Below are 22,334 nucleotides of genomic sequence, written 5' to 3'. Positions count from 1 at the left end.
TAAAAAGCGAAGCAAGTGATTGCATTTCTTCAATACATAACCCAGTTCAGACCAAATAACTTGAACTCTTTGACCTCCAACAACGTCAACTGACACGCGTGCCTACACCTCAATATCAACCTTAGTATATTTCGACAAGGTTCACAATGACGCACCTACGATAGGCGTGACGTGACGTTCAGAGTTAAAATGATTTCCAATGTTTTTACATAAAATGTCATTCGATTCCTCGATGACTTATGCCCATCACATTTAGAATGGCATTTCGATACCCGAACTCAACGGGACCATCGAATATCGGAATTTCTCTATCTCCCTCTTTATATTATGCGAGCAACAGAGAAGCAGATAATGAAATTTCGATTGTCAAATGTTTGCGGGAGACCTTCAGAACCTTGTAAAACCGATCCGCGAACGTAATTTCGGATGCATTAAGAATGGCGGCCGAGCGTGAAATTTGTTGCAACTTACAAGATTAGAGCTGTGATTTATGACCGGGTTCGATTCCCCGGCCGTTTATAGGCCCGTAAACGGTAGGTGTTCGTTTCGAAAACATGCGCGGTAAGAATTTCGATATTTTAAAATATATATTTAGGTTAAAACACAATCGGCTTGGGATAGATAGGAGAAAGACTCAAGAAATGCTGATGATGGCACCAAATTCACACCAAAACAGTAGTGTGGTGGAGGCATTTAGCGAGTGATATATTTAATTTTAATTTAATAAATAAATGTTGTTGTTGTTTTTTCTGTTTTTAGGGTTCCGTAGCCAAATGGCAAAAAACGGAATCCTTATGGATTCGTCATGTCTGTCTGTCCGTCCGTATGTCACAGCCACTTTTTTCCGAAACTATAGAACTATGCTGTTGAAACTTGGTAAGTAGATGTATTCCGTGAACCGCATTAAGATTTTCACACAAAAATAGAAAAAAAAAACCAATGCATTTTAGGGGTTCCTCATACTTAGAACTGAAACTCAAAATTATTTTTTCAACAAACCCATGCGTGTGGGGTATCTATGGATAGGTCTTCAAAAAAGATATTGAGGTTTCTAATATAATTTTTTTCTAAACTGAATAGTTTGCGCGAGAGACACTTCCAAAATGAAAAAATGTGTCCCCTGTAACTTCTAAAATAACAGAATGAAAAATCTAAAAAAAATATATGATATACATTACCGTGCAAACTTCCACCGAAAATTGGTTTGAACGAGATCTAGTAAGTAGTTTTTTTTAATACGTCATAAATGGTACGAAACCCTTCAGTCCGACTCGCACTTGGCCGCTTTTTTCTAATCAGACCACGATACTAATATGCCCTTGGAATCCCCTCTATTTTTGTTACACATTGTATTATTATAAACCTACGCAGTTACTCAGCGGCTTACGTGAGCGAATAACTCGCGATGTGACGCGGCGCGGCACGGCGGCCCAACGGCATTCGCGTTCACAACGTGATCGCCCACGTAGGACACTTCCATAGGTATCAAAGGATTGAATTCACCCGCGCCGCGCCGCGCCGCTTCGCGTTCGCGTCGCTCACGTAAGCCGCTGCGCCAGTCATTTTTATTTGCGGTTAATGGTACATTTTTAGATAAATGTCTAACTAGAATACCTACGAGTATTTAATCACTAATAAGAACAAACGATGTAGGTCATTTTGCAAATTATGATTAGACCAATTTGTTTGCATTCTAATTACCTACGTCTGACTAGACAGACTGATAATTGTGACCGCGGCCGAAAAAACGTCCCACTTTGTCGCTTGCCATAAGGACGAGATTTGCTTGTATCTTTATAGGAATAATCTGAGGGTTACTTATAGTCATTTTGGTTGTTGGTCCCCGCCTGCGATACTTACCATCAACATTCAACAACAATATTCTTGTGGGGCTTGTTTTCCTCTTCTTTAGTGTGCAGTCGAGTTTTTTTGTTTTTTTTATAATAATTAATTGTTTTATTCATAACTTTTTAGTTAAGTACCAGTACCCAAAAATCCATCCTATGACACTCCCGTGATCAAGACGAATCTAACGATACCTCATACATCAAAATCCATCAAGCCGTGTAGGCTACAGGAGGCCACAAAGAAACAGACATACAAAAAAAGTGGTAAAATAGTTATTTGTTTTACAAGAGGGCAAAGTTGTTGTTTAACCACTCGTCCTAATATTGATACCCGAGCAAGCGAAAGATTCCAAAATTGGTTCGAGACGAGAAATGGAATCTTGAGAGTTGCGTGGGTTTCAAGGCACGAGGGTTAAACAAACTTTGCCTCCGAGTGAAACACAAAATTTTTCACCACACCAACGCGAAGAAACTATTAACTATAAAATACCAAAATATTCAAATTAAATCAAATCCAAATGAATGTAATAATAAAATTATCATTCAAAATCATCATTTAAAAGTCAATTCTACTAGCTAACATAAGGAAACAACTCAACATTTGTATCTGATTACTTTGCCCACATGTGGATAAAATGCAACTTTAACTTTCTCATTACTTTTTGAACAATCAAGAGGGCTTTTACCAGTTGGTGTGGTGAAAAGATATATGACAAGTTCTGATTTAAACTTTGACGATTTTTACACATTATTAACTAACACAAACGGGACTTAATCGCGTATTAAGTTTTAACTGTACCTCCGACGTTTCGAGGACGGCGTTGTCCCCGTGGTCTCGGAGTCGTGGTCGTGGTCGGGGTCTTCCCCGAGACCACGGGGACAACGCCGTCCTCAAAACGTCGGAGGTACATTTAAAATTTAATACTCTGTATCTTTAGGTATTTAAATAAAAGTAAACAAACAATTTGTACATTTTCGGGTAGTTATACTCGTAACATTTATTGGTTAACCAACCAAATACAAAACCGCCTGGATCTGTGACTGAACGACCTGACTTTCACCTACATTATTTTGATCATGTAACTTTTTCATCTACCCTCAACTGGCTTAAGGAGCCATTTAAGGATAGATTTTGTTAACTTTTATTTAAATACCTAAAGATTCATGGCGTTATTCATAAACGCGTTAATGGCCTGAATTAGGTATGAATCGTTTGTCTTGATCTGTCATTTTCACTAATGTATTTGAAAGTACTTAACTTAGAAAGGGATAAAACATAATTTAACTAAATCAGGCCCGTAACGTATTATGAATAAGGGGGACAGAGTATAGATAGTAGCGGATCCTTAAAATCAAAAACCGAACTATCCTACCGTTAGGACTCGTTGAAACCAAGCCCCGGGCAAAGTCATCCACACCCGGAAACCAGTACCATCACAAACCATTAACTGACATATTGTCAACCTTATCATAAGTACTTAAGGTCTACCATAGATCAGTTACAAGCTGTTGGTGCATCTCACCTGAGAGCGTTCACCTCTGACCCCGGTCATCTCGACAGCGGGCGTCTCGCTCGCACGAGGGGCTGGTGACAAAAGGCTGTCTCTGTCGTCGACCGCTGAGGTTCGATCGCGGGCCGTTTGGATCCGCGCGTCCTCTGAATTGCAGGGAATCTCGGAAGTGGGTACAAAAATTGGGGAATTATATTTCTTCTAACTAAGGTGAGAAAGTTATTTTCGATCTTATGAATATTTATGTTTTTTCATGCGCCGCAAACACACGCTTGGAACTGCTCTCACTAGGCTACCGGGCCTCCCAAGACAGTAAATTTTTCCACTTTTCAAATAAGAATAAGAATAATTTATTATCTTAACAGAATACGTGGTAAAAGTTGCATAAATGCTGTCCTGTGTGCCCGAAACTAGGCTGAGCCTGTATTTTGGGACCCACCGAGCCAGTTCTACATAAACATTTTACACAATTTTATACTAGGATTTAGAACAAATAAACATAAGTTAAAGTAAATTACATTTTACATTATAAGATTGAGAGCTAGGATAAATACAGGTATGCACGCCAAATAAAAAGGAGCACTTACTCTATGCTAACTGTAAAATTGAAATCTTCTGAGACATATGTGTGTAATGTAGGTGGGTGTGTGTGTGTGTGTGTGTGAGAGAGAGAGAGAGAGAAATTATTCTAAGCTTCATAGCATCGTTCACAGACGTTTCTACTTGATATAAAATTAATTCAGTGTGGGACAGCGCATCGTAACTGCTGGTGAATTTCCAATATGACTTGGAACTCCGGCCATTTAAGAAGTGTAACACTCATAGGCGCTTAGCACAGTGGATCCGCTCCGACGTGCGAGCGGGATATCGCTATAATACGTGCATAGCGTTGTCTTGCTCAAACATCGGACTTTTAGTGTTGCTGAGTGCCTTACGGTAGATGTCGCTAGGGGGCCTCCCTAAAGGCCTGTATGGTGGAAATATTTGCCGTCCATGCATGGTCTTGGTAGTTCAGATGGCAGAGCACGACTAGTGTTCCAGTGGTTGTGGATATCATACTTTTTATGCGTACGAGTATTTATATTCAGGTGTGGTAGGACAAGTGGGCTTCCCTGTAAGATGTACTATTCTGTACCTGTATCTGTAGGTACTAACTAGTCAAATAATCTCCGCTTTATAAATCTTTTTCATTGTTGCTAGAAAGTGTGAGAACTTCAGACGGTGACCACAAAAAATAAAGTGTGCGACATCAGCTAGTAAAGGCTCTCTTTATTTTTGAAAATCGGATGAGATAATTGCATTTTATCCACAAGAGTGGCAAAGCAAGTTGATACAATGTTTTATTTGTTTCCTCATGTTAGCTGGTAGAATTTTCTTTTAAGTAAATGGGGATTTTGAATGATAATAGCTTTCATTTGGATTTGATTTGTAACGTTTGTTTATTATTTTCCTCGTATTGGTGTGTTTAATCAAAGTGTGTTTAATCCTCGTGCCTAGAAACCCTCGTAACGACCAACTTTCCACTTTCATACCTGGAATAAGAAATTAAACGTAGCCGCATTTCGTGTACCGCGTGGCGCTCTGGGAAGATGCTCGCCTGCACTATACTCTGCACCAAAGTTACTGTAGGTGTATATGTATAGGTATGTATATATGTGAATGTGCATACGATATCTCACCGCACTCTGTCTAGCACGAGCACATTAACAACACGGTGCTGAGATTATAAGGTGTTAGAGCATTTCCACGCTATCCGATTCGATATCGGAGGTCGGATACGACAAAGAAGTGAAATATTAAAAAGTGCCTTTTACGAGGGAAGTACCACGTGAAAGTCTATACTATTAGAGAAAACGTGTTTCCTCTTCTGAATATTTTCTATTCACCATGATTTTTTACTGTTATTGTCAGAATAAAAAACTGGGTTTATAGGTTTTCCTTTTTATAAAAAATTGCAAAACATTTTTTTTTAAGCGAAACCTATAAACCTAGAATATATTATGTTGAAGCAATCGACATCAAAATCAAAGTGATTTGTTAAGGCAGTGGAAAACGTTTTCTCCCGAAATTGATTTTTATATAAAAAATACCGTTATTATTCCACTAGGTTCGCAAAGCTATTCTTCCCTCTTAATAGATATCATAGGCACCCTAGCATTTCGAAAAAAAAAGTTAATTACAACTACTTTTGAGGTTACAAAAATTCTAATCTTTAAAAAAACAGGACAGAAGGTCCAAACAAAAACAAAATCAATTGAATTTTTTATTATTAAAATATGTATGCACACATTAATAAAAACAAATACCACACTGTAACCACACATCCGAATAATAATCACACGTCACTAGAACAGTAGGTTCAACAAAAGGGTTCCGTTTCAAAAATAAGTAAAACAGTGTAAGGTCAACAAAAAGTTTCGATTCCGATACGCAGTGATTTTCCACGCTACGATGCGTTTAGAGGGACGTTTAAATAAGGGTTGTTTTATGGGTCATATTTACACAAACAAAAAAAATACAAAAATCGGCCAAAAGCATGTCGGGCCATGCTCAGTGTAGGGTTTCGTAGTTACCATTCTGTCGAAATAGGCCAAACGGCATTAGTCAGAATCATGAACATTACAAGCATAAGGGAGCGGAGTACCTTTGCGCTTTGTACATCTTTTTACCAAGAACACTAACACTTTAACACCAGACTCGACTCATAGTGTTGTGTTCCTGCCGGTGAGTAAGGTTGCCAGAGCTCAAGTTAAGGTGTTAGAGTCTGTGCGGAAAGAGAAGAGTCGTGAAATGTATGGGGCCCAATACATTCCACGACTCTTCTCTTTCCGAACACTCTAGGGTCGGCAACGCGCATGTAACACCTATGGAGTAGCAGGCATCCATAAGCTTCAGTAACTGCTTACCATCAGGTGGGCCGTATGCTTGTTTGCCACCACGTAGTATAAAAAAAAAGAGAAGATTTTATGCAATAATTCAAAAACGACTGGACCAATCATGTTCGCTATAGTTTACATTTAATTAAGGTTTTGTTTCATTTTTTTTTTCATATTGTTTGGACCCATTTCATAAGTTAGAGGGGAAACACATTTTTTTTTCGTAGTGTTTATTTTCTAAAATATTATCTTTATCAAAAAATGGTTTTGGAGACCCTTATTCGTTTTGAAAGATCTATCCAATGATACCACATACGTCAAAGCAAAAAAATAAAATAAAAATAGTAGGTACCCTAAAAAAAAAATTGTATAGTTTTTATTTTACCGTTCTATTGCAATGCATGATTCATGTATCTATGCCAAATTGCAGATTTCAAGCACTAACGATCACAGAGCAAAGCCGCGGACAGACATACAGATGGATATGGCGAAACTATAAGGGTTTCTAGGTGACTACGAAACCCTAAAAATGGTCCCTTCTGTACCCGAAAGTCAATAAAAATGGATCATTTATGATGGCTGTCCGAAAGTACTTATTGACCGAGACGTTACCGAAGGTCTCTATTCTAGATGTTCTTGTCTACAGGTCGCAATTCTCAACCGATTCTCGTGAAATTTTGTGCGCAGGTTGAGTAGTTTATATCATAGAATTATGTACAGTCAGTATCAAAAGTAACGGATCAAACAAGGTGTCAAAAACTCAAAAGTATCTACCATTCTGTAACAGCTTAACAAAATGTGATGGTTCTATATGTAGAACAATTAAGAGTATAAAAGATATACTTTTGTACATACATTTTTGATATTTATATATATTTGGAAAAGTTATCCGAAATATCAGATACTTTTGGCGCGTTGTTTCATCCGCTACTATTGATGCTGACTGTACTCAGTTCCGAGGCAACATACAAATAGTTTCATAAATGACAGAAAAGGAAAACACCCAGAGAATACTAAAAATAACATTGGAATTGGTATTGAGTGTAAATAAATAAATAAATAAATATTATAGGACATTATTACACAAATTGATTAAGTCCCACAGTAAGCTCAATAAGGCTTGTGTTGAGGGTACTTAGACAACGATATATATAATATATAAATATTTATAAATACTTAAATACATAGAAAACACCCATGACTCAGGAACAAAATAAATATCCATGCTCATCACACGAATACATGCCCTTACCAGGATTTGAACCCGGGACCATCAGCTTCGTAGGCAGGGTCACTACCCACTAGGCCAGACCGGTCGTCAGACTAGTCAGTACTAGACTACAGTACCTTAATATTTTCAAAAATTGAGCCAAGTATTAGAAAAGTCACAGCAAATCATGTTCAATAGTCACCCGTGTTCACTAGGGTGCCTCCGCTGGGGTTGTCGGCGGGACAAATTGCGGAGTCCCGGGGGAAATCTGCGGTTATTAGCTGTCAATCATACACACCCTATTGAGCTGTGATTTTTTGAGGCGCTAGTAATGACTATCGTGATGGAGTATATTGGAACGTGTGTCTGTACTTCAGAAATGTACCTAGCCTACTTACAATTGCCTACCCTAGGTATATACTTATAGGACCTAGTCTATTTATTTATTTATCGTATGGCATTTTTTTTAGTTACTGGATTTAAGTTAAATATTAATCTAGAGATTAATGTTTGCATTCTTCAGATACTCGATGGCCCTTTCACTAAGGTTCGCGAGGTCTTCAATCCGTCCCTTGAATTTGGTGAGAGGCTGGTGAGAGGGCATTCCAGAACAAAGAAAATTCCAGTCTATGAAATATCAATAGTCAATGAAGGAAAAGATACAAAGTAAAAACCGTCGACATAAAGATTTTGAAAAAAACCGGTCAAGTGCGAGTCCTTAGCGAATGCTCATACACCTAGGATTTTATACACCTAAACCTTCCTCAAGAATCACTTTATTATTAGGTGAAAACCGTATACAAATCTCTACAGCAGTGTTTGAGTTTATCGCGAGATCGCGAACAGAGACAGAGACCGGGGACTTGTTTTAAAAGGTGTAGTGATTGTGATTTTGCCATAGAACTACGACAATCACCAAATTTCACCTTCCCATCCTAAGGGAGTTTCGTTCTAATTTTAAAACTACGTTTTGGACTGTAATGAAACTTTGCACATGGATTTGCAGTAGGGTGTTTTTGCACTATAGACATGTAGTTAGTAGGTATATCATACGTATTTATCACTGCGTGCCAGACAAAACGAGCTCCCATACAATATTGATCGTCTTTTCGGCCAGTTGGTCTGATGAAGCTATACTCATCGGATATTCCATTTGGCCTGACATTTGGGCTGATCAAGTATTCATCAAGCCCTGATCAACTATTCGCGACGACAGCGCGGCGCGAGGTCTAAAGCGATTAGGGTAGACCAGTGTAAAATGATCTCGGGTAATTCCACGAGACTGTAACGTCAGTTACCAATTTTTTCGTGTATACTTACATTAATTAAGTGAATTTAAGTATCCAAGTATCTTTACCTGGTACCTGTAGGGCTACGCCAGACATACAGACACTCAAATTTGCTTAATTAATATAATAACTCACGAAAGAATTGGTAACTGACGTTACAGTCTCGTGGAATTACCCACTCTAGATCTTTTCAGTGTAAGATCGAAAGTGATAAGACCGATATAACATTTTATAGAAATAGAAATAGTTTATTAGTATCAAAAATATACAGATAAAAAGAGAGACAAAAAACAAACTTTCACATAAAATTACATTACATGACACATATTAGCCACGAAATGGTCCCGACTCAGCATGGTGTTAATGGCATGGCGTTTCGGAAATCTCCCGCACCCCGCATACGGGCCCTATCGACCAATGAAGACAGTTCCCCGAATGCGGGCCCTATGGCATGCTTTATGAAAATCTCCCGCACCCCGCATATCGACCAATGAAACTGAGCCATTAAACTTTGAGAAGAAAATAAATTGCAATTGTGAGAAACGGTTTTTCAAATGTAAAATGTAACCACTACTTGCCACGGGTAAAAGCAAATGCAATAAGGCTTTACTGGTTGGTTATGGATTTGATCAATGGTTACAGCAATGCAATGTGAATGCCATGAGGTACATATTATCATCAGTACTAATGGGTATCGCCTTCAGACGTTGGCATTTGGCCGCGTCGTGCATACTTCATGGTTTTTTGGGGCGTTCGTTTTTTATAGATTTCTGGTTATTTTTGTGGTTCCACGCATTAAATATTTAGTACTTTTTTATGATTCATGAGGCATGCAATAGGCGGATCCACACAGAGTGAGCATACGCGCGAGGCAATTTCCTCACGCACAAACCGGCCAGTGTAGCGAGACGGCGCGCTCAGGCGAGCAAAACGCTTGCGCCGCCTCGGCCGAGGCACGTCTACACTGGCCGGTTTGTGCGTGAGGAAATTGCCTCGCGCGTATGCTCGCTCTGTGTGGACCCGCCTAATGGACATCTTAAACAACAGGGGTTGCAAGTACGTTGCCTGCCTTTAAGATGGATGGTAATGGTGGTTTAAGGTTTGAAGGTCGTATCGGTCCGGAAATACCGCAGGCGACAGTTCATACCGCAGTTTTTCCGTGTGAGGCAGGTAGTTTCTGGAGTGAAAGTGTGTGAGGAGTACGAGGACACGAGTGAAACCACGGGCTGCTCTAATCGCACTGGTTTATTGTAGCGGTAACTGTTAAGGTGGGCGCAGCCACACACACAAACATGCATACATAACATTCCCTTCCCCTAGTATAAGTACTATCTCTAAATAACTATATTATAGTGAACTATATTTTATAATTGACCTTGGGACGGTTACGCAATCTTGTTCTGGGGTTCACCACTGGTGGTGGGTCCCTAAGAGGCTCGCCTGGTCTAGGTTCCCCGATCGCCTCTTGGAAATCATCCTCGTCCGAGGTAGCGGCAATCGCTGGAGCCGGATGCTCATGTTGCCTTGCTCGGGCGACAGTCTCTGGTCTTCGATCATCCTTTTTTTCCCCCATATAGAAATATGATGGGCTTCCTGTCTGACGAACCGTCGGAGGTGATGGTGAGTTACACGGTGTACTCGCAGATGGCGCCTCGTTTTCGTCGTCAAGTGGCGGTGAAACCGGCCTAGTATCTAGGATCTCACTTGTCGATGAAGGCGGCAGCGGCGGCGCTAGCGGAGGAGGCGGCGAAGGCTGCGACGGCGGAAGTGGCGGCGGCGACGATGGCGGCGGCGGAGGCGACGGCGCTGGCGGTGGCGTATCGACGTGTCTCGACATCGGTACAGGCGTTACAGGTATGTCGTCATATTCATTTGCATTCCGATTGGTAATCGTCCCTTTCAGTGGCATAAGTTGATTTGTATGCCTTTTTACCATTAAATTAGAAGAAATGTCTTTTATTTTATATAAAACTCGTCCTATTTTCTTAACAACTATCCCTTTACCCCAAGCACACTTATTATTGCCCTTAAACTGTTTATATAATACTACATCACCTTGCTTAAAAACTGGTTTACTTTTTCTGTTTTGTTTATTATTCTGCAAGGACTGTTTTTTTGCAACGACATCAGATAAGGCGATAGACGATGACGACGGCGGCAAGATAGCGGGATTCAGCAAATCAAGTCGAGATCTTAATTTTCGACCATAAACAAGCTGTGCAGGCGAAAACCCTGTGGTCGAGTGTATGGAATTTCTATAATCGAACATATATTTAAGTAATTTAATTTTGTTATCTTTTACACTGGTGCTCGAAAGTAAACAAGATTTTAATCCCCTTTTAAATACTTTGACGTAACTCTCGGCCTGTCCGTTGCTAGGTGCATGGTAGGCGGGTGACGTCACATGTGATATACCATTTAACGAACAGAAATCAACAAATTGCTGTGAACAAAAAGCCGTTCCATTGTCACTTACTATAGTGTGAGGCAGGCCATATCTAGACATGTATTCGTATAGCTTTTCTATGACAGCGGTGGAAGTGGTTGAACTATTCATGTCAAACACTTCCACCCATTTGGTATAAGCGTCAACTATCACTAAGTATGATCGACCGTTTATTGGGCCACAAAAATCTATATGTAATCGGAAAAATGCCTGTGGCGGGAATTTCCAATGCGCGAGTGGCGCGCGCGCTGGTGCCGGCCGTAGTTGGATACATATGTCGCAAGTACCTATTAACATTTCGATAGCTTCGTCTATTCCTGGGAACCAGAACCGTGAACGGGCTTCCGCCTTAGTTTTCACGATCCCTAAATGAGAAGCGTGTAATTCCGATAAAACTTTGTACCGTAAATTCTCAGGAATGACGACCTTATGCCCACGCATTAAGCATCCATTTTCCACTGACAGCTGTGTATTACATAAATGGAATGGCTTTAATTTTAAATTATCTATTTTCTTAGGCCACCCTTCCTGCGTATATTTAATTACCTGACACAAAGTTACATCTTTACGTGTTTCGTCGCGTAATTCTTGTAGTGTCACTGGCAAGCTACCTTCTACCACGAAACACACATATGCTGCACGCTCGCTCGTTTCTGCGGCGGCGGCAGCGGCGGCGGCGCCGGGCTCGCAGCACGTATCTGCTGCCCCCGCGCTCCCCCGCCCGTCCCCTTCTGGCGCGCAAGCCCGAGACAAGTAATCCGCGCTATTGTCTGCACTACGAACGAATTCTATTTTGTAGTTGTAACTACTTAGGAAAATAGCATATCTCTGTAGGCGATTCGCGGAGACTTCCGGTATTCCCCGGTGCGGTCCAAATATCGAGATTAAAGGTTTGTGATCGGTTCGTAGTATGAAGGGTTTGGACCTACCGTACAGGTACTGATGAAACCTACGTACTGCAAAGACGAGGGCAGTGGCTTCCTTTTGAATTTGAGAATATCGCTTCTCAGCGGCATTCAGGGTGCGTGACGCATAGGAAATAGGTCTTTCCTGGCCATCCGAATCAATTAGCGACAAGATACAACCTAGTCCGTGCGGTGACGCGTCAGCTGTCAAAACTAACTGGGCTTCAGGATTGTAATGCGCCAGCACTTGATCGGACGCAAGACATGTTTTGATTTTATTAAAAGCCTCTTCGTGAACGGTGGTCCAAGTCCATTTAACTCCCTTCTTTAGCAGATCATACAAGGGGCTTAAAATGCTTGACGCACTGGGAACAAAATTTCTGTAATAATTAACCAACCCTAAAAAAGATTGAAGTTGATTAACACTGTCAGGTACAGGTGCGTTAACAATCGCTTTTACTTTATCAGCAGATTTTTTCAACCCGTCTTTGTTAATTACATAGCCTAGGTAGCTAACTTCACTCTTAAAAAATTCACATTTTTCCTTTTGTAAGGTTAGGCCTGCGTCCTGTAACCTCTGTAAGACACTAACTAACCTGGCCACGTGTTCCTGGTCGTCTCGACCCGTGACCAGCACGTCATCTAGCAGGCACAGCACGCCCTCCATACCCGCGAGTAGTTCGTCCATTGCGCGTTGGAAAATTGCCGGAGCACTACTAAGCCCAAAAATTAAACGAGTATATTTAAATAATCCGCGATGCGTATTTATACAAGTTAAATTCTGAGATTCCTCGCATAACATCAGCTGATTGTAAGCCATGGATAAATCTAGTTTAGAAAACTTCTGTCCACCATGTAACTTCGCAAATAACTCGTTAGCAGTCGGCAAGGGATATTGTTCAATGACTAATTGCTTGTTAATACTAACTGAGTAGTCCGCGCACAATCGTACGGAACCATTACGCTTTAGTACGGGTACAATTGGAGAAGCGTACTCTGAATGTTCTACGGGAACAAGGACGTTTAAATCGACCAACCTATCGATTTCTTTACTTAGTTTATCCCGCAAGGCGAAAGCTACAGGGCGTGCTTTAAAAAATATAGGCTTAGAACCTTCTTTTAAAGTTAATTTAACCTGATATTTATTGAAACACCCTAAGTTGTCCGAAAACAGCTGTGGGAAATTTTGTTCAACGGCATTAATATTGTTGCAATAAATAGGGGCCAATTCCAAATTAAACTTAGAAATAAAATCTCTGCCCAGCAGCGGAGCCGAACCGTTACATACGACATATATATCCAACGTATGGGTAGCACCACAATACGTGATCGGCAACTGCAGCATACCCGCGCACTGTAATTTATAACTCGCATATCCATGCAGGCCTTTATTTGCAGGTGACAATGGAATGTTATTGAAATGCGTTTTATAAAAACTTGGGGATATCACAGAAACGGCAGCCCCCGTATCTACTTCAAATTGAATGTCTTTGCCCTGAATAGAAACTGTTTCGACCATGGGTTTCCCCTTAACAGAACGAATATTGTACAACTTACCGTCGTCGTCCTCGCCATCGTAATTCATATCCAAATATTTAACACTAGGGCACATTCTACCTAAATGACCCTTCACTTTGCACTTTTTGCATACGTAATTAGTGAACCGACACTCCGACACTTTATGATTAGTATAGCCGCATGTTGAACACTTCACTTTCCCGTCAGACTTATTTTGTTGTTTATTTGACGCGATTTTGTAAACGTCGCCCGACGAAGGCGTAATGCCAGCTGCAGTGGCCCCGGCGCGCGCACAGCGAATATTTTCGGCAAATTCGACCGCTTTCGCTAGCGTCAACTCGGAGATGTTTTGCGCATACAATTTTTCCTTTTCAAGGCCTGGAAGCAAACCCATGATAAACCGATCGCGTAATGCCTCTTCCACGTTGCTGAAACTACAATAAGCGGTGAGTCCGCGTAGCCGTGCGGCCCATTGTGTATGGGTCTCACCGGCCTGCTGCACCGCGGCGTAGAATTTGTGGCGCTCGCCGAATCCAACCCGCTTGGGTGTGAAATGGTTATCCAGAAGTTTTATAATATCTTCATAAGGCACGCTGTCCAGTTGCTTTGGCAAGACTAAATCAGCTGTGAGCTTGTACGTTTCTTCCTTGAGTGCCGTTAGTAAGATGGCCCGTCTTTTTATTCCCGTCGCATCTTTCGCATTATCTATATCGTTTGCGATAAAATACTGTTGTAATCGGCCTTTGTAGCTGTTCCAACTTTGAACGTTATGATCAAAGGTATCCAACACACCGAAATTAGCACCAGACATCTTATTTTATCGCGAAACACGTGGGATTTAACCGATTCGTCGCCAGTGAGGAGTACGAGGACACGAGTGAAACCACGGGCTGCTCTAATCGCACTGGTTTATTGTAGCGGTAACTGTTAAGGTGGGCGCAGCCACACACACAAACATGCATACATAACAGTGTGACTAAAATTCCCACGCAAAAAACTCAAAAATCGAGGTTTCGCTCTCGACTGCTTCCTCCTCCAAAACGCAACCAATCATTATGAAATTTTGGAAACTGCAAGAGGAAGAAATAATCTATGCCGCTATGTTTTGAATATTTGTTGTCATGTGTTATATACTGCGCCTTTTTTGCAGCCAATTCAATCGAGGCGCTGTAAGTTTCTTCAAAATAATTTAAAAAAAGCGAAACATAGCGGCTAAAAATCCAGGGAGGAAACAGTCGAGAGCGTTTGTATGGAAAAATCGCAACTATTAGGAATTCTTCTTAATGTCAAATTCTTGTGTAAATAGGACGTTTATGCACTGCCACACTTTGCTTTGTTCAAAACTGGCTCTATGAGTGACACGACGCCACTGGTACCTACATATACGGTAAGATTTACTCATATACCTATTACTTTATAATATACATGAGCAAGCCGCCATGTTCAACAAAAAGGCAAAGGGGGTAGATAGGAATTAGATTTCCGGCGGATCGGTGGATATCGAGCCGCGACTCAATTTCCTGGCTGCCGGGGCTACCTGGAAAGCTTTTAAAAATCAGTGCAGATTAAAAGAAAATGTTTTTAACCGTATTCAACTTATAATACTTAAAGCCTGATCAATTCCATTGGAACTAAATTCTTCATACTAAACTGAACTGTCACCCTATACATGAGAATAACAGCGCCCTCTTGAGAATGATCATGTATTTCTGATCGAGCTTTACATAATATCGCAATTATAAATTAGTATGAGGTTCTTCAAAAAAGGAGTGTACAGATTTTTAAAGGGTCGGCAACGCGCATGTAACACCTCTGGAGTTGAGTCCATAGGCTACGGTGACTGCTTACCATCAGGCGGGCCGTATGCTTGCTTGCCAACGTCGTGGTATAAAAAAAAAATAGTCATAGAAAGCGATTGGTCAATACATATAAGTGGATTCCACTCTATTGTATTGCATGGTACATAGCACATACAGTTTAAATAAAATCAGTTGCCTACCAAAAAATTATAGCAAAAATCCTACAATAACAATCACGGCAGCTGTGTGTCAATCATTCATTAAATTTTAACGTCGTCCGCAATTTGTTCATTCGTTCACATCGCCACGTGTCCGCGCTCTATTGACTCGAAAAATAATTCATTCACTCACTGATAATCATCCTTATAGAAATAATTATTTGTAGCGGTTTTTAATCAATCAAGCTGGCTTTTTTATTATTTTTTATATGTCTGTTGAAAATAACTTTGCATTTTACGTGGTTGTTTTAAACTTCGTAAGTATTCTCGCGTATTTCTTATCTAGAATTAGTTATTTTATAAATAAATTGTAAAGGTAAAAATATATTATCATAGACGAACTAGAGGAAAATGTAAAAAAAAAACAAAAAGATATCGATTGGAGATGCTGGGATTTGAACCCAGGACTTTCAGCATGCGAAGCAGACACTCTACCACTGAGTTACATCCCCGCTTGCAATATGTGGCAAAATATACAATCACTTGGCACGAAGTATGACGTCACCACTTTTCATTAATAAACTTTTATCTTTTTAGTTGAGAATATTTTCTTTGCCCTTAATTATTATACATAAATAAATCATAGTTTAGTTTTAATAATTAGTTTATTTAATGTGTTTGTAATATAAATGGTATGAAGAATGGTAGTAAAAATGTGTTGAAATCTACGGTCGAGATTTGCATGTATCTTTATACGAATAACCTGTAAGAGCATCTTTATGGCAAAGTGGAACTTTTTGTTTGAAAACGACACAAATATTGGTATTCATTTTATTTCCTCACTGCGGCGGTATCATGGTTCCACTTTTATCACTTGTCACTATGTCCGTCACTTTCGCGCTTACATACTAGCTAGAACGTGACAGGCATGGTGACAAATGATAAAGAGCCAACCATCTTAGCCCAGCTGAAGTACAGGAATAAAAAATATTCTTACAAACAACTTGATTCTTATTTGTACGTTAATAAAGTCTAACTTCGTAAAACTCACTTGCTTTAATGTATGCTATAGCGAGCTATAACTCAAAAATTTCATCCGGCGCTCGCTAGATGGCGCTAAACATAATACTGTGATTGCCCTTTGTAACAACTTGGTAACAACACGCTTTGCGATAACCGAACTCATTCCTTTAAGTTACTTCTTGAACCTCGTATCATAAGCAAACTAAAATGTCAAAAATGAATCGTAAACTTATAGTCATACAGTTGATTTTACAATGGTATATGAATGTGTAGACCGCGGGTTTGATAGGATTATAGCTCTGTAATGTTTTGTCAGTTTCCCCTTTTAATTAACTAGTGAAAATATTGTTAATTTATTACGATTTTAATCCGATGCGTTGTAAATACGTGGTTTGTTGCCGATGCAAGTTAATTTTGCGTGAAATGGTTACTTTGAACAAAATAGTTTTTCAGTTTTGTAGTATTTCAGAAAGTTGAGTTTCCGAAAAATGTAAGTATGTAGTGCCTAATAGACCTACGTCCTTAAACGAGAAAGGTTTTTTTTTGAATACTCAGAAACGCATAAACCTATTAGGTTCAAAATATTTTTTATATTGAAACGGGTTATATATTAATTTTAACTTAGGCAGGTACGTCACACGTTTAGGTGGTCGAACCGGTCAAAGAAATGTGACAAGGGGTAATTCAGAATCACAAACACGACAAAAATTATAATGATAAATAATTCTTATTCATGTAATTTTTATAACAGTTGATTATAATAATGATACCTAATTCGAGATACTGATTTCGGTGATGACAGACAGACAGACGAACATGGCAAAACTACGAGTAAAAGGGTTCCTAGTTGAATACGGAACCCTAAAAACGGTACTACAACAATTTGTCTCCTTACTCACGTTAATCCGATAATGTCGAAACAGTTCGTTAGAGAAATTTTTACAAACAACCAAAACACACATCACATGGTACGTGTCATTCACAAAGACGCGCGTCTTGACTTGTATTGTCAATTTATTAAAGGTTATATTTGAGAAACCTGCGCGTCACGTGGAAGAGGCAAACTATAGTCATTTAACTATTATGTTAACATTATATTTTTATTCAAATGCGGCACGAGCCAATGTTAAGAAAGTAATAAAAATAAATATGATCGATGTATGCAGTCCAATTTAGTACCTTGTCGTATTACCAATGTGAAGTAATTATAACCGCATTGGTATACTTCGTTACTGCGACAAGGTACTAAAAAGGTCAGTTTTGAAGATACAGCGCTTGTAAATATGGCGCCCGTTATCTCACGTTGAATATTAATGTTCATCCCCATTAGTCGAAAGCTTTACATGGACTAGAGATTCAATACTGGAAGTGGTGTTCAGTGAAAGTAATGTATTTAGAAAACCTACTCGTATTTTTTTATACTAATAAGTCGGTGGCACGATGGTAAGTATTGTACCTACCTACGAAATAACACTTGATATTCTCCAGTCGCTTGTCGGTGGAGGAAAACATCGTGAGGAAACCGGACTATTCCCAATAAGTCCTAGATTACCCTCTGAGTTGGAAGGTCAGATCGCAGTCGCTTTCGTAAAAACTTGTGCCTACGACAATTGTAGGGATTAGTTGCCAAGCGGACCCGAGCGGACCGCAGGCTCCCATGGGCCGTGACAAAATGCCGGAACAACGCAAGGAAGAAGACTACATCAGCGGCAAACAAGCGTACTGCCCGCCTGATGCTAACCAGTCTCCGTAAGCCTATGTACGCCTGCAACTCCAGAGTAGTTACATGTGCGTTGCCGACCTTAACACTCCGCACCCTCGTCGAGCTCTGGCAACCTTAATCCTCACAGGCAGGAACACAACACTATGAGTGGGGTTTAGTGTTATTTGGCTGGCGGTTTTCTGTAAGGTGGAGGTACTTCCCCAGTTGTTTGTACAGTCAACATCAATATTAGCGAATGAAACAACACTGTGACAAAAAAAAAAACATTTAAAACAATTGAAATTCCATTAACGTTTAATGTTTTAAACAGCTCCATATGAGCCTATCGAAGTTATCGAAGAAAACAATAAATTTTACTGTTCCGAAAAATACTGTTTTTCGGAACATTACATTATATATTATAATAGGAGCTCACCGAGGGGGGAGGGGGTTAGGGTCGGCAACGCGCATGTGACTCCTCTGGAGTTGCAGGCGTACATAGGCTACGGAGACTGCTTAAACATCAGGCGGGCCGTATGCTTGTTTGCCACCGACGTGGTATAAAAAAAATATATATATATAATGTAGTAACTGTTCGTTTGTTATCGTTTTTACTTAGAAATGTTCAAACAATTAACGTTACTGTTTTTCAAACATTTGTTGATACCTACTGTATAAAGCAGTTAATCTTAATGAAAATCGCTATCTATGTGTGCTCAATAGATCATAATTTTTTCAGTAAATACAAAAAGTATCTACCACGCTGGTATAATTTTCATAAGTATCTGTCACAATTTACTTGTTCTACATACCACGATTTCTTAAACTTTTAAGAATTTTGATGCTGCCTAGAGCGCTGGTCGCCTAGCGGTAAGGGCGTGCGATTTTCAATCCCGAGGTCGCAAGTTCAAACCCAGACTCATACCAATGATTTCTTCAGAACTTATATACGATATATCATTTGATTTACCAATCGCTTTTCGGTGAAAGAAAACATCGTGAGAAAACGGGACTAATCCCAATAAGGCCTAGTTTACCCTCTGGGTTGGAAAAGAAGATTGGTCAGATGGCAGTAGCTTACGCTAATTCTTGGGATTATTTGCCAAGCGGACCCCAGGCTCCCTTAAGGCGTGGCAAAAATGGCGGGACAACGCGAGTAAGATAATGCAGACAGTACTTGCTATTTCACTGGAACTACTTCTATTTATTTTTGATTAATTGTGAATTCTTCCTAGTAATTAAATTCAATGAATATATGTGCTGCATCTAGGGACCTCTTCCAGACACCCATAGCTCCTCGCGTTCCAATCATAAGGCAGATTGGGTAAAAGGCGGTAAATCTTCGCGGCACTAACTCAAACCCCTGGCAATTAGTGTAATATACTTCCTTATTACTCGCACACTTACCTAAATTCTCAATTATTTACTAGTAGGCCTAAATATAACTAGAATGAGGATGCAATGGTACGGTGCGTTTAGCAAAGGATATTTTTTATAAGAATCTTAGGCTCTTCCCAGATATATCGTCGCGCAATCGGCAAAAGCCCATAGAAAAAAGCTCTATGTCTGCGCAATAAAAGCGAAAAAGGCGTCGTTCGGCTCGGATCGGTTCGGCCGACGCCTTGACGGCCGACGACGTGTTTTCCATCATTATTTTATTTATTTTTATTTTATTTAATCTTTATTGCACATAAGAAAACACACTGTACAATAGGCGAACTTAATGCCGTAAGGCATTCTCTACCAGTCAACCTTTAGGCAAAGCAGATAAGTTGTAGGCGGTGCAAAAACATAGGTATAGGTGATACAATTGATACATGTACGAACACAATACATTCATAAAAAATACACATACATAAACATACATATATATTAATAATATTGATACAAATACATATACTTACATATACATACATATATATATATATATCAGATGAAATCAGATGAACTTACAAAGCAGAAACATTAAGATTTTCCAGTACTGCCAGCAAAGTGCTCACTTAAGGATTTTTTAAAAGCAAACCTGTTCGGACACTGTCTAATTTTGACAGGGAGACTATTCCAAAGGCGAGCTGCCTGAATAGAGAAAGAATCGGACATGTAACCAGTTCGGTGAGATGGTATAGACAGAGATAGATTGCCAGAAGAGCGAAGCTGACGGACACGAGAGACACCATAGTAGTGGAAGAAAGATTTTAGATATTCGGGGGACTGAGGGTCGTTAAGAACAGAAAAGAGGGTGCAGAGCATGCGAATGTTGCGCCGAATACGAATGGGAAACCAGCCAAGTTTTGAGCGGAATGAGGAGACATGATCGTATTTGCGGAGACAGAAAACAAAACGGATACAATTATTCATTAAACGATCTAATTTGTCCAAGAGCTCCTCATTTAAGTCCGGATAACACACATCGCCATAGTCGATTATTGGTAGGATTAAAGTTTGTACTAATAGGTAATATTTTGGTTTTAATAGGTAAAAAGTGTTTAAGTCTGTTGAGAGCATGAAGAGAACCAGTAACTTTGCGGCTTATTTCAGCTATCTGTGTCCTCCAGCTCAGGGTACTATCGATATAGACACCCAAGTCTTTTACACTTTGGCTGTAGGGAATAGGCGTGCCACTAAAGTATACAGGAGGTATAAATTCGAGTTTAAGGAGCTGTCGGGCGCCGCCTATGACAATGGCCTGACACTTGGAGGGGTTAACGAATAGACCGAACTTCTGAGACCAATGTTGGATGTGTACGAGGTCCAGATTTAACTTATCAATGGTGGCAGTAAGGTCAGCAATGTTACATCGGTCATAGAGTTGCAGGTCGTCGGCGTAGAGATGGTACGAGCAGCGAAGGTCCGGAGTTATAAAATTGACAAAGATAGAAAACAATAGGGGTGAAAGAATACCTCCTTGTGGTACACCAGTGGCTAAGTCACACCATTCGGACAAAGTGCGGTCGACACGTACAGCTTGCTGACGTCCACAAAGATACGCCGAGAACCAATTCAAGGCACAAGGCGACACGTTGAGGTGCTCAAGTAGGGCAAGGAGAATTTCATGGTCGACAGTATTGAAGGCGTTTGAGAAGTCAACGAGGATAAGTACTGTGACCATTTGGTTCTCCATACCCCGCCTGATGTCCTCGGTCACTTTGAGCAGCGCGGTACAGGTGCTATGTCCCGGTCGAAAACCAGACTGAAAGGGGCTTAGAAGTTTGTTTGAGAGAATAAAACTTGACAGCTGTTTATGAGCCACCGCTTCGGCGATCTTCGATAGAAAAGGGAGTATAGAAATAGGTCGGAACTGACTAACCAACGAGGGATTATTTGTTTTCGGCAGAGGTATGACAATTATTGCGTATATCGACTCAACCAAAACTTGACTTATTAGAGTTCTCAGAGGGTCTATCGCGGGCATTTTTCTCTGTCACACTAATAATGCCTCAATTGGAGTAAAAAAGAAAGATGCCCGCAATTTGCAAACTTCAGTGTTTGCAGTAGGCTCTCAAATATTTAAGAGTTCGCAGCAAACTCGGTTTTACATACAAATGTAGTTACGCTCTCATTCAAAACGACTAGCTAGATTGCTCTGAAACTTTGTACTAACAATGGTATAAGGTATATCTATGCATGTTATTAGTTTATGTAGCTTCAGATACCATAGTTGAAAAAATACAGCGAGTTTTTAGTATTTCATACAAACCTTGTTTTTGTTTTATAAGCTGGAGCTATACAAACTAATTACAAACATAGATATACCTCATGTTATTGCATGTGCAAAGTTTCATTACTATCCAACACGTAGTTTTAAAATGAGAAGGAAACTCCGTTTGTGTGGAAGGTAAAATTCAGCCAAGCCTACTGAGAACTCTTGAAAGAGCGACGCGGGGATGAAAACCGCCTTAACGCTTTTACCTGACCTACCAAATAGTATCCCATCATTTGAAATATGGAGTGCGGAATTAAGAGGAGTGACATCTCTTATGGTAGAACTGTTGCAAGTGTCCAGCTGTCGGCTATAAATAATAGTTCCAAATCTCTCCAGAGTAGCGCTAG

At 40.0% G+C, this 22,334-nt stretch overlaps 1 protein-coding gene and 1 non-coding gene across 2 annotated transcripts; both read right to left on the bottom strand.

Annotated features, from left to right (window-relative positions):
* Positions 1 to 9,960: 9,960 nt before the first annotated feature.
* LOC133526917 (uncharacterized) lies at positions 9,961 to 14,567 on the bottom strand. The gene is made up of 2 exons (XM_061863773.1): positions 13,642 to 14,567; positions 9,961 to 10,840 (listed from the first exon to the last, which is right to left on the bottom strand). The coding sequence occupies exons 1-2, from the start codon at positions 14,411 to 14,413 to the stop codon at positions 10,827 to 10,829; spliced, it is 786 nt and encodes a 261-aa protein (XP_061719757.1). The 5' UTR covers positions 14,414 to 14,567; the 3' UTR covers positions 9,961 to 10,826.
* Positions 14,568 to 15,999: 1,432 nt separating this feature from the next.
* Positions 16,000 to 16,071, bottom strand: Trnaa-cgc (transfer RNA alanine (anticodon CGC)). Its single transcript has one exon. It is a non-coding gene; the product is annotated as a tRNA-Ala (tRNA).
* Positions 16,072 to 22,334: the final 6,263 nt, after the last annotated feature.

Source organism: Cydia pomonella, chromosome 17 (genome assembly GCF_033807575.1).
Source record: "Cydia pomonella isolate Wapato2018A chromosome 17, ilCydPomo1, whole genome shotgun sequence".
NCBI lineage: Eukaryota > Metazoa > Arthropoda > Insecta > Lepidoptera > Tortricidae > Cydia > Cydia pomonella.
The sequence above is the reverse complement of the archived record's forward strand: the minus strand, read 5'-3'. Positions and strand labels throughout refer to the sequence as shown.